The 12,513-nt window shown below is 42.0% G+C and overlaps 1 protein-coding gene across 1 annotated transcript; it reads right to left on the reverse strand.

Annotated features, from left to right (window-relative positions):
* Positions 1-210: 210 nt before the first annotated feature.
* LOC115364005 (restin homolog) lies at positions 211-10,737 on the reverse strand. Its single transcript, XM_030058403.1, has 9 exons — positions 7,871-10,737; positions 7,241-7,388; positions 6,625-6,730; positions 5,503-5,659; positions 4,078-4,173; positions 3,619-3,705; positions 2,719-2,875; positions 1,877-1,968; positions 211-951 (listed from the first exon to the last, which is right to left on the reverse strand). Exons 1-9 carry the CDS (start codon positions 10,733-10,735, stop codon positions 892-894), a joined length of 3,768 nt encoding a protein of 1,255 aa, XP_029914263.1. The 5' UTR covers positions 10,736-10,737; the 3' UTR covers positions 211-891.
* Positions 10,738-12,513: the final 1,776 nt, after the last annotated feature.

A 12,513-nucleotide genomic window follows, 5' to 3' on the forward strand; every position in this document is an offset into this window, starting at 1 on the left:
AACAGTTTTTCTACAACCCTTGGAATATAGTGTGACTTTAATGGAAGCACAGGTAGAAATTACTATTCAAGTTTTATTAAATTTGTTAACATTTTATGAAAAGCAAAATAGAAAAAAAGGGCTATTCAGACTCGGCCTGTTCTCTGAGCTCCAAACCCCCCCCCCCCCCCCCCCCCCCCATGCTTAATGGAATAAAAGATGTGCCTGTAAATCTTGCTCTCGATGGATCATCACACACTTCATGTGAGAAATAAACTTCATATAAAATCCTGACAGCATTTCAGTTTTCAGGTAAGAAACACTTTACTGGCAAACTTTGAAATTCCAGTCTGTATATAATAAAGACAAATTTGAACTTGCAGTACGACCATGTGAACAGTCACCACACTACACATAAAACGCCATCAGCTACACACTGTGTATTATCACTGCATGTTATTTAGAACTGCTGCTCATGTAGAAAAGTCAGTGTTTCTTGCGCCCTCTAGTGGTTCACTTTTATGATTCTGATTCTTTTTTTTTTTTTTTTTTGACTCTCTCTCTCACACACACACACGCACACACACTCTCACACACACACACCTACTAGAAACAAATCAATCTCTCTGCTCCTGTTGTCAATTCTAAACTCTTGTTTCTGACAAATAACCAACAAAGCAGAATGTGACACAACAAATTACAGCAACAAAATCAACATTCATACAAAAGAAATGGTCTGTGCCCTGCTATGATATTGTTGTCAGTAAAAAACAAACCAAAAAAACATTTAAAGTATAATGCAAATTTGAGCAAAATACAATGTTTGCAAATTGCCTCGACCAAACACTATTAGGTATCGCTGTGATGTGTTTTTGTTCATCCAGAAAATCCCACAGGGTCGTCTTCACCGGCTCAGAACTCGGTCTCAAACAGCTTCATTCTCTCTTGGAGAGAAAGGCCCTCTTTTAAGCTCTGGGAGGCAAACAGGAAAAAAAATAAAAATAAATATACACAGATGAGCAGAGACGCAGAAATGCACCAAGAGTTTACAACGTCTATTTAATAAATGTGACAAAAAATGATATCATGCAATAATTTAAAACAAATGATGTACTGTATTTTAAAGATGATCTGAATTTACCAAAACCACGACTTCATGCTGCAATCCTTTGCACTATAATCCAAGGTGAGCATTCATACAGAAGCCCAAAAACTATTAATTATAAATAAGAGCAAATAATTCTTATATCATGCAATGGCACCACAGTTATGGCACCATGTATATGTTCTGAAACATGACGCAGCTCTGTGTGTTTGTGTGTGAGCGGAGGGGAAGGACACATCAGGTACGTGTCACACACCTTGTCCACCTGAGCCACAAGGACACCCGGTTATTTTAATTGCTGAAGAAAGTGCACAAGTAAAGTTTGTGCTGAAACTTTGGACCACTCTGCCTCCTCAAGCCTGCCATCGCCTGAATCCCCAGAGGCTGAGCCGCTAGACGGGCAGGTCCAAGGTTTCACACCCTGGATCAATGTTTGGGACCAGTTTCCTTTGTTTACTCTGTCTGCCTGCTCTGTGTCCTCCCCTCTGGAGGCGGAATAAACTTTGAATTTCTATCCACAAATACTGACACACACAGTTTAGGTGGTGTGAACTGCCTACAAGGCATCATGCAGCAGGTCCATGCAGCTTGCTGGTGTCAATGATCTGGTTATCTTGTTAGTGCTGTTAATAAAACCTCTGACTGGCCATTTTTAATGTAAGCAGAAATAATATATACCTTTCACCTTAGGATTTGGGCCATCTATGATGACAATACATACTTATTTGATTGGTCAATAATTTCTCCTACAACTGGCATTTCTTAGAGGAAAACTTTAGCATCAACCTCTACCTTTGATCTCACTCCTCTGATCTGGCGGGTGAGGGACGATTTCTCTGTTTTCTTCAGAAAAACAGCCTCACTTTTGTTTGTGATGATGTCCCCTGGGTAAACAAGAGGGGTGGGGGGCGCAAAGAGAAGAGGAAGAGAGAAAAGAGGAGCTCACTGAGTCAGCCGTGAGCTGATGGCGTCATGAGGCAGGCAGCACCATTCACTCGCCAGCTAATCTACAGGCTTGAATGAAACGTTTTATTATTCTGTGCGCACAAAATCCTAAATGGTGCCATCAAAATCCTAAATCACAGTCACATAGTCCTCATTTGTGAGCATTCATGAACAATTTATTTTTTGTGTTCTCAATGTGACATTTCAAGCTCTCAAATACATCAAATTGCGCCCATGTTTTAGTTAAATTGTCCCCTCCCCATCACCGAGCTGACAGCAGCCTGTGTGTATTTGGAGTTCTTTGATTAAAGTGTATTTTGACATGGGGATGCATTATGGAGACATAATGAGAGCCCTCGCCCCTCGTGGCATTACAGTGAACAGGGAGGATCCTGGGCGTGCATGAGCTCCACCGGCATCAATATGCTGATTTGGATCAAGTCATTAAATTCAATAAATAAACAAGAGCACAAATTAGGAAAAGCATGGCCACAGTTTCATTAGTCTGAGAGCTTGGCGTACTAAATTAAGAGCACAAAACAAATCAGATGTGTGTGACTGAGCTCTTCATTGGTATGATTTAGTACATTGTGTGCATGAAAAAGGAAAAAAAAAAAAAAACATTTTGTGGCCTCTCCGGGGCTCCATACATTGCATGATCAACATAAATACATGAAAAAGTGCCTCACCATGCCCTTGCCCTGAGGTGGGACCGACCCAGCTGGGACCTTTGGGAGACCAAGTCGCGTACTTGAAATCCTCACAGAGTTTGGTGTCGTTATGTTGGGCCTTGTCCTGCTTGTTGGGACACAGTCCTTTGGGCTTGTTATAGACATATATTTTGTCCTGTAACACACACACACACACACACACACACACACACACACACACACACACACACACATGTTCAGGGCTTGGATCGAAACAGTACAAAACCTAGATTGGAAACAGACGCACCGACCTGTGCGGTAAACAAATATTTTCACTGTAGTACACTGGAAGCCAGACTAGTTTTAAGGTCTGTACATTTGTCAGTAATAAATGCAAGGTCAACATTTGAAGTGTTGTATCCCTCCATTTAACACTTCCCCTAAAATATTCCAGTGATAACAGGAAGGCAGTATCAGTGTAAGTTTCAGGCTCCAGCATTTAATCTGCACAGAAAAGCTCCAAGTTTGCATCAGGATGAAATCACAGACTGAATTTAGTTTCATGGCCAGAGCTGATTTTTGTTTTTTTAAAATGTTATTTGACTGTCCTGGCCAGAGAAATAACACATTCTTGATTTGACAATTCTGCGTATGCCTTTCCTGGCTGAGTTCAGAGTTCAGAGTTCAGATCAGTGGCTGCTAAACGTCTGATGTGAGGAATAGTTTTTTCCTCTTTCTTTGAAAAGGAACACGTTCCTGGTCCCACAGTGACTTACATTTTGATGTAAGTCCAGGGCATGCATACTGGACGTTATGCTTTATTTAGATTGGCTTTACCTTTAATCTAGAATCGCTTAGCTTTAAACGTAGCTTCCTCTCCTCTAGCACACTACTCTCTGTCGGCCAGTTCCCCAGAAACATGTCGAGAGATGTGGGTACCCTTTGAGCTGTTTTCAGTTCTTCCCTGAGAGAGAGGGCCTCCTGTCTGACGAGCTGCAGCTCTGCATCCTTGACCCGCAGAATCACCTGCAGCAGAAGAGAGGTAAACCATGTGTAAACTTCTGATTTCGCTCTGAGGGCGAGTGAGTCCAGATCTCCAGTGAAGGTCCTTGCCATGCCAAGGAAAATAGCCTATTAATCACGTTCAGATCCCAGCGTAGTTATGTAACTCAAGTTACAGCTCAGTTTAGCCAGAAAACACAACAGCTTACACAGTAGGAAAAAAAAAAATAATAATCAATTCTTGTTGCCAGTAAAATAAATAAGTAGTGGGATGAAACTGTTGTTACAGTGTTCACTAGTAACATTTTTAAAAAGTGAATTCCAACTGAATAAAAATGACAGTCCACTGCAGTATGAGCTCTGCCCCTCTGTAAAACTGGGTTTCCACACACTCACCTCCATCTCATAGAGGTCCTTTGCTTGAGATGTTGAATTGCACTGTTTCCCATTAAGCGAGGACCGAATCTCCTCTGTCGCTCTCTGACTTATTTCCTTTGCAGAAGCACAAGGAGCACAAGGCGATGTGTGGATAAATGGCATCAGAAACTCTTATTCAACATTTTTTTCTGCTACTGTGGATTTACCGTTGGCCAGGATGAGGAGATGCAAGATCAATCTGAGCTATAATGAACACAACCTTTTTTTTTTTTTTAACTTGCCATCTGAGAAACCTTTTTGAAACAAAGAAGTTCAGTGATAGGGAAGTTTTTCACTCTTCTTTTGAAAATCAGATAAAACTGATCTTATTCATGTGCTCTGTTCTTCCAGGGGCAGCCAGCAGCAGGAGAGAGAGCTGATCAATTTGACACTGTTTTTTGTTTCATTTTTAATTTTCGATTTCAGTTCAGTTTACTTTCAGGTAGTTTCCAGAGTGAGTTTCGTCCAGTATTGGTTTTACTGTTTAAAAGTGTTTGGTCTTAGTTTAGTTTTTACTTGTTTCAGTATTAGTTTTGGCTTGTTTTTTAATATTATAATAAGGGTGGTGTTTGTCAGGGGCAAGACTGAAGAAGTTCAGAATAGGTTTTACAATCTAAACCCAGCACTTTGTGAAGGCAGTTGACTCTCCCACTCTCAGTAAACATCAACACCAACACCTCCTCATGTTGTTGCCCTCACACATTTTTACCAAACTGACCAAGACTAAAACTAAAGACATTTTCTCTGCACATTTTTATTTTAGTTTTGTTGTTGTAAGAATGCAATATCATTTAAGTTAGTTTTCATTTTATTCTAAAGTCTAGTTTTTATTTTTATTTCAGTCAAATGTTTTTTCAAACTTAGTTTTTAGTTTTTAGTTTAGTTTTAGTTAAAAATAATAATCCTGTGATAATAATTCAAACCATTTCAAAATGGTTTCCTCAAAGGTTTGTGCTCTTGCACTGTTGTCAAAGCAAAATCAAAACCACATTCCCCATGCAGGCACGGGCTTGCTGCTGCAGGAACGAGCGCTCTCATGTAGTCCAGGGATTAGCAAGAAATTGTGCACCACTATTCAGAACTTGAAACGTTATTTAAGGCATTTTTTAAAAAGCCTCAAATAGGATCAAGTCAATTTACAAATTAATACTATTTTTCTGTGATGATTTTTGTTTCAGTTGGCACAACCCCCTCCTCTACCCTGGTACACATACACCATATTGATATTCTTTCAGTTCATATTCAGGTTGCATGAGTAATTTTTGCCTTTTTTTTAACTTCTGGTTAGTATTGGTGACATGTAGTTTTCTCCCTCAGAGGAAAACAGGGTTTATAATCATTATCCCCCAGCAGAACCCAGATAAAAACTGCCTAAAGCTGCGGTTTACACAGCCTGCTGAGTACCTGTTTGTTTTTGAGCTCCTGGTTCTCTTTGCGGTACTGTAACAGGGCTTGTCGCTCGGCTTGCAGCTCCTGGCTCATCTGAGAGTTTTCCAGGCATTTCTGAGTGTGTTGGACTGACAGGACCTCCAGCTCCTTATGTAACAACTGGATCTCCTTCCTGCACAGACAAACAGAAGCACAGATGATGCTGCATTACAGTGTGTACAGTTATGATACGACAACAGATGCCTATACCAATAAGATACACACACCGCATAAAATAGGCTTCCACCCAGTCATTGCAAAGTAACAAAGTGACTTATGACTTATTTTGAAAACTAAGTTGTAATCTCTGTTTACTTTCCGAAATAAATAAATTAGTCCAAACTCTGAATTTGCAGTCATTCAGCAATTTGAGTATCACTTCAGGTCAGAGGTCTGTTTTTTTTGCAATTTCAGTTCAAGTGACAGCAGTAGTAGATCTAGACTGAGTAATTGGTTTATTGACATATCAAGCCTTTTTTGAAAATTGGATATTGACATGTCCATCTATTCTCTCTTCAACATGAAATAGGTTATTCTCTGGCTCTTTCTTACAGATTTACCACATTGTTTTAAAGTGTCGTTCTATTGTCTGACTGTTTATGTTGCATGTGCAATATTCTCTTTGGTCATTTGCTTTGCTCAAGAGCATTTACTGTAGTAATAATTTTGACATGTCGGTCAAACCCTACTTAAGAGCATGCAGGTACCAAAAAGTATTATTTATTGCTCAAGTAAGAGAATACTCATGCTGACATCCATTTTTCCATTTTTGGGAAATTTACAGTGTGAAACTGTGAATTCCGAGTTGAAATGAACACAGCATGAGCATCAGCATTAGCAGACAAATCATCAGTCTGTTCAGAGCCCATTGCTCAAAAAGATCCAGATGAGCTGTCATGGCCAAATCAACTGAGAGCAACTCTGTTCCCATCAGTCCAGAGGGGAATCCACCAAAACTGACTTTTATTCCAGGCACGCATCAGTGCATTTTATCAGTTCATCTTAGAGGATTTCGGCTATGAACAATTTCTGATAAAGACAGTGACATCAGTGCCGTAACTGAAAAATAAGCTTGTGAAGGCAGCAGCAGTCACTCACTCATATTGGCTGTGCAGCTGTGTGATGTCGCCGCTCCGCCTGGTGTGTTGAGACCGCTGGCTTCTCTCCAGCTCGTCCTTATGGGCTTTCCTCATCGCCACAATCGCTGTAAACAGGACAGACAGGACAAAATCAACAGCCTGCATAAATATGAGCCTTTCTTCCAAGTTTTTTTTTTTTTTTTGTCAGGACAAAACATTTTTTGCAAGGGTAGATTAAATCAAATATGGCAGGTAGTTTTCTCTGTTTCATATCTTCTATTCATCGCCTCTAGCAGTAAAACCTTATCATTTTAATGTGACGTTCATGCAGTTTAAAGTAAGAGAAACTATATTCATTGAGTCTGCTTTCTTTTTATCAGCAGAGTGTCTTTACATTACCATGCCTTCCTTTGTATCCTCTTATTTGTAAGTGCTAAACATTCAAATCCCAACATTTTGATTTAAAGCAAGTTTAGGGAATATTTTTCATGAATCTTCGCCATTTCTGCAATGTAAAAAGATGTGCCAAAGTGTGTTGGTCACAAAAAAATGATTTCCTAAAAAAGTGCAATTCAGTTTCCATTCAGTTACAGTGCCTGTACAGTTTCCCACTGTTTTCACTGAGGCTCTGTCACCTGTCATTGTGGCAGCGGTCTCCTCCTTCAGCAGCTGGTCTTTCTCCCTCAGAAGTGCTGCCACCTTCCTCTGATGTTGCTGCTGCAGATCGCCCACCAGCTTCCTGTGCATTTCCTCCATACAGGTAAAACCTTCATCACAAGATGCCTGTATTGAAACACAGAAATTGTTTAAAATTTCCATCAGTATGACACATTAAGATATTTATCATACTAAGATAATGTTTTCTTTTAATGGACATACAGTGCAACTTCACCAGCAGACAGTTTTATTCAATATATTGCAAAGCAAACATACATATGAACTGATGACCATTTTAATAATTTTAACATTTACTCTTTTCAACCTTCAGCTATTTTTTTTCCAAGTTAAAAAAATCTTAAGTAACTAGCATACGGGAATCAAAGGGAAATAAGTACATTAAGTCAATTAAGACTCTAAGAAATGATGGTACATGATCGATAGAAATAGAATCTTCTCTGAAAGCCATTTCCTTGAAAATGTTTTTTATCATAAATAACCGCAGTTAAATTTGGTTATTAATTACTTATTAAGGAGACAAAATATATCAATGAGATTCTGTGTGTGTACTATCAACACAGATATGTGGATAGAAAGGTTTGTGTTACCTTAAATTTTTCAAAGTCCCTCTGGTAAGCCTCTCTCACAGCAGCTGCATCACCTTCCACCATGTGGTTCCCTTGTTCATTTTTTGTTTTTGCCTCCAACTCATTGATTTGACCCCTCTTTGTCCCAGTGGATGATAGTTTAACCTGATCCACCGGTCCATCCATTATCAGTTCAGCTGCCTGTGAGTCTGAGTTCAGGGTCAGGTCTGGTGGGGAGGTGGCAGGAGGTGCTTCAGTGTAGGATCTGGCCTCTTTATCTTTGGGAATGCAGGCTGACTTGGCATAATAATTATGTAAGTGCTTCATTTCCTCTTCATGGATCTGCTGTAATTCACAAATCTTCTCTTGGAACTCCTTGTCTAGTTTTTGCATCCTCGCCTCGTGATAATCCTCAATTTTCTGTATGTCTTCTAGGAGCCGCTGGTTCCCAGTCTCTGCAGATATTATCTTTTGCTCTGCACGCTCCAGCTGCTCTCTGAGGACACTGTTGTCGTCCTGGAGCTCACATAAGGTGTGATTAAAAGCTTGCTGCTCATCAATAAAAGTAGCATCCTTCTCTTTACACACGGCTTGCAGTCGGTCATGCGCTGCCTTACTTTGCTGCAACTCCAGCTCTAAATCCAAGCACAGCCTGTCTGACAAATAGATCAGCTTGGCTTGCTCCTGTGCCCAAGTCAAGTCTATTGCAGAATCATTTACACAGTTACAGTCCACATTACTCTCACTGTCTGGTTCACTGCAGTCAGAGATTTCCTGGCAGAGCTGACGCAAGACTTTAGCCCTTCTTTGCAACCGGGACACCAGTCTCTCCAACCAGCCTGTTTGCCTCTCTACCTTGTTAGTCACAGATTGCTCTCTGTCAAGTGGCTTTGCAGAACCCCTGGCGTCCACCTGCACTTGCTCCTCATAAGGAGCCAGCTCTGGGGGATTAATATCTGCCAGACCCCTCCTAGAAACAACGCTCATATCACCACATTTCACAGGGCTTTGCCACAGACGCTCCACTTCTTGATCATTTACCCGAAGGTCTCCCCGAGTTACGCGCTCATACTGCTGCTGATATCTTAGAGCAGAATGAATGAGCTCTGCTTCAGCACAAACTCTGACAATGGTGCTTTCCAAAGATTCATTGCTGTCCCCTTCTGCCCTCCCTGGCTGGGTCCATTTCTCCATTTCTAAAGCTATTCTTTGGGAGATTATGCTTTTGTACCTGTGTGTCACATCCCCTTCATCTTCTCCTGATACTAAGTGCAACTGGCCAATGGTTTGTTGATTCTGAAGGACAGATACCATTTTGTCTACTACTAAAGCTTCCCTCATTAATGTTCTGCCAATACTTCCTCTTCCATCCACTGCGGATGACATTTTAGCCTGTTTAGCACAAACATTGATCTCAGCCTGGGTCTCATCACTGATCATCTTATCCTCCGTTCTGCAGGCATAATGTGATTCATGCTGCTGTTTTTCAGCATCTTTCTCTCCTTGCTGGAGGCAAGCAGAAGCAGTGGCTAATTGTCTTTCAAACTCAGTAATCTCAAGAGTGGAGCTGATTTCTCCCTGGTTCTTGTGAAGAGCTTGAAGCCTCTCCCTGCAAGCGTCTACAATTTTCAGCGCAGCCTGAAACCTGTCGGCCAGCATCCTGGAGCGGTTCTCTGTTTCAAGGGCAAAGCGTTGGCTCCTCTTGGCCTGGTTGTGCAGCAGCAGGCTGAGGTGCTGGGCTGTGGCTCGGCTCTGAGTGAGCTGGGAGCAAAGGTGGGGGTCCTGGCCATTTGTGTCACTCTGGTGTTCCTCCAGGCTTTGGGTAATGTCCCTCAGCTTCTCCTCTGTCACATAAAGCTTTGTCTCTAGGAACTGGATCACGGACATAAACCTATCTGGGTCGTCTCCTGCGGTCACAATGTACTGGTAGGACGGGTCAACCGAGCGAGAGCGCGTTCTTGCATATTCTGCAGAGGAATGGTTGCTGTTTAGTTCAGCAACACTGACAGACTCTAAGCTGTCAGGCCCACTGTCATTCACTGTGAGAGGAGGCTCAGTCGTCTCCTGTTTCCCCTCACTGTGCTGAGCTGAAGACTCACTCGTCCGCTGAGAAGAGGCGCAGGTGCAAACTTTCAACACCTCAGTCAGTTTCACTTCTGTCTCTTCAAGGCTATTCCCTAAGACTTCCATCTTCAACAAAACTTCACTTAGCTCTTGCTCCTTCCTGTCCAGGAGCCTCTCGTAGCCCTCTCGTATGTCCTGTGCTTCAACCTCCCTGCCCTGTACCTGCCCTAAGAGCAGCTGCAGCTCCTCATAAACTCTCTCATACGAATGCTCAAGGTTGTAGTAGTGTGTCTCCTCTGTTTTCAGGCGGTTCTGCAGCCGGCTCACCTCCCCGTCTGCCTCAGCTAACTGGCTCTGTAGTTCTTGACAGCGAGAGTCGAGCTGCTCTCTCTCCTCCTGCAGCCTCTGTACAGCAGACACAGTGCGCGCTAGCTCCTGCTGAAGCTGCTGTTGTGCTTCCTCTATTTGGCCGGTCCATGACTGACCCTTATTTAGGCTGTCCACCTGTTGCTCAGCCCGGTCCAGTCTTTCCTGAAGCACCTGGGAGTGTTGCTCGGCCTGTGCCAGGCTGGCAGCCAGGCTCCTCCTTTCTCTGTCCTGGCTTTCTTGAAGGAGGAGCAGGTGCTTCTGCAGCCGAGCCTCTTTCTGAGCCTGTGTCTCCTCATTGGTACAAAGCTGAGCCGTCATATCTTGGAGACGCTCCCGTAGCCGATTAACCTCCTGCTGGAGACTCTGGGAGCCCCGAGATTCCTCCTGCAACTGCGTCAGGCGCGACTCAGCCTCCTTCCTCTGCTCCTCACTGATGCGCAGCTGGGACCGCATGGACGCCACACAGCGCTCCCACTCTCCTTGCTGATCACAGAAGTGTCGACGATCTTGCTCTAGGATGGCATGTGCCAGTGCTGTGGCGTCCCCTGTGACCAGTAACTGTGCCTGCTGAGCTAGCAGATCGACTCTTCGCCGTAGTTCAGCTTCTCTGGCCTCCTCCTGGCTCCTCCTCTGTGCCTCCAGCTCAAAGCGCAGGTCGTGGTTAATCTTCTGCAGTCGATGTAAAGCCAAAGCTTGTGCAGATGAGGAGCTGGAGGTTGAAACAAGGCCATTCTACAGGACAACAATGAGCTTTCATGAAGACAAATGGTGCCAGTGGTGCCATACCTATAGTTGAAGTTATATCAACTTAACTACTTTTGAGTTAACATCCATTTAAGGAATAACTTTTGTCATGATCTAATCACCTTCATGTCAGTTGAAATACTGCTTAAATTTGTTTGTCAATATAATGTACACTTAACTGGCTGAATTTCATCCTTCTCCAAATAACTGGAGTAAACAGAGGCTATTTAGTTAGAGCGCCAATAATGACTATAATAATAATAGTTACTATAAAATTAGTCCACAAACCATAATCCAAATATTCTGAAGCTAAGTGACTGAACTGTGAGTGAAAAGGTTAAGCATTCACTTTATCTTAGATTCTCCTCACTTATTCTGCAATGAGTCAGCTGTCACTGCAGCAGTAGGCAGATGTTGCCCTCAAATGCTGCAGGGAATATAGTAATTATGGCAAGAGTGCACTTGAATGACCCAGTGAAGTTGTAAGTACAAATAGGAAAGGGAAATTTTAGATCATACCAAAGACGCCAAGATGTGACATTCTCACCCTTTATTTGACTTTTAGGTCCATAAAAACGTTTAGCCAATTAACTTACCAGTTACACAAATGTGTAATTGTGACCGGCTGTGAATATCCTGTACTTCATTCTGCCATTGTAGCTTATAATTACTTTGGGTTGAAAATAAAAATTAAGTGATTCAGAAGTACATTGAGCAGCAATGAATGAGGACAATGAGGAGAATGAGGAGAATATTATCATATCAGTTTTCTAAGAAGAGATCATAAAGTAAAATTTGGACCTTTTGACTGTCAGCCCAATCATTTGGATGCAGAACACATGGATTATACTGTCCAAAATCATTTTGTGATTTTATCTGAAGAAATGACAACCTTTCACACCAGCTGTTACAAAGAAGAATGAAATGAGGCTGTTCTTTAAACTGATAAACTGCTCCTTTCATTACACATGCAACCTGTGAGAAAAACTGAGCTGTGAATGACAAACTTTTTATGACAGGACAAGCCTTTTGCATTTGAAAGCAGCTTATTGTGCTTTTATATAATATTTGGGATTTTTTACAAAGATGATGAAGGGAGTGAACAGGTCAACTTAAAACAAACAAATAACAAATTATGTTTCTTTGAGTGTGATGCTCATTTTACCTGTGGATGGCCTCTCTCCCTTGAACGATGCTCTCTCTCTCGGTGCAGCTGATCATGCAGGTTCCTGTTTAGCTGCTGGAGTCGGGACAGCTCCTTCTGTGTTTGTTCCAGCTGGACAGATGGAAAAACAAGCAGCACAAAGAGAAGACATTGAAATATTAAGACTCAAGACCTACTGTAACATGAACATGACGTGAACATAATGACAAGAAACAGTCTCTCTTGGATTATTCAATGTAAAGAGACAATTTAGTAACAAATCTCCATCAACCAAGTTTTACAATTGAGTCAAAGTAAATACTTAGCTTCATATGAAGCTGCT

This window comes from Myripristis murdjan, chromosome 8 (genome assembly GCF_902150065.1).
Source record: "Myripristis murdjan chromosome 8, fMyrMur1.1, whole genome shotgun sequence".
Taxonomy (NCBI): domain Eukaryota; kingdom Metazoa; phylum Chordata; class Actinopteri; order Holocentriformes; family Holocentridae; genus Myripristis; species Myripristis murdjan.

What these genes read in the sequence shown, in the direction of transcription:
- LOC115364005 (XM_030058403.1), bottom strand. Translation starts at nt 10,735, where the DNA reads ATGCGGTCCCAGCTGCGCATCAGTGAGGAGCAGAGGAAGGAGGCTGAG. An exon ending in CAGCTGCACAGCCAATATGA is followed by an intron (nt 5,660 to 6,624) that starts GTGAGTGACTGC and finishes TTGTCTGTGCAG; the next exon opens with GAAGGAGATCCAGTTGTTAC. An exon ending in AACTGAAAACAGCTCAAAGG is followed by an intron (nt 2,876 to 3,618) that starts GTACCCACATCT and finishes TGTGTGTTACAG; the next exon opens with GACAAAATATATGTCTATAA.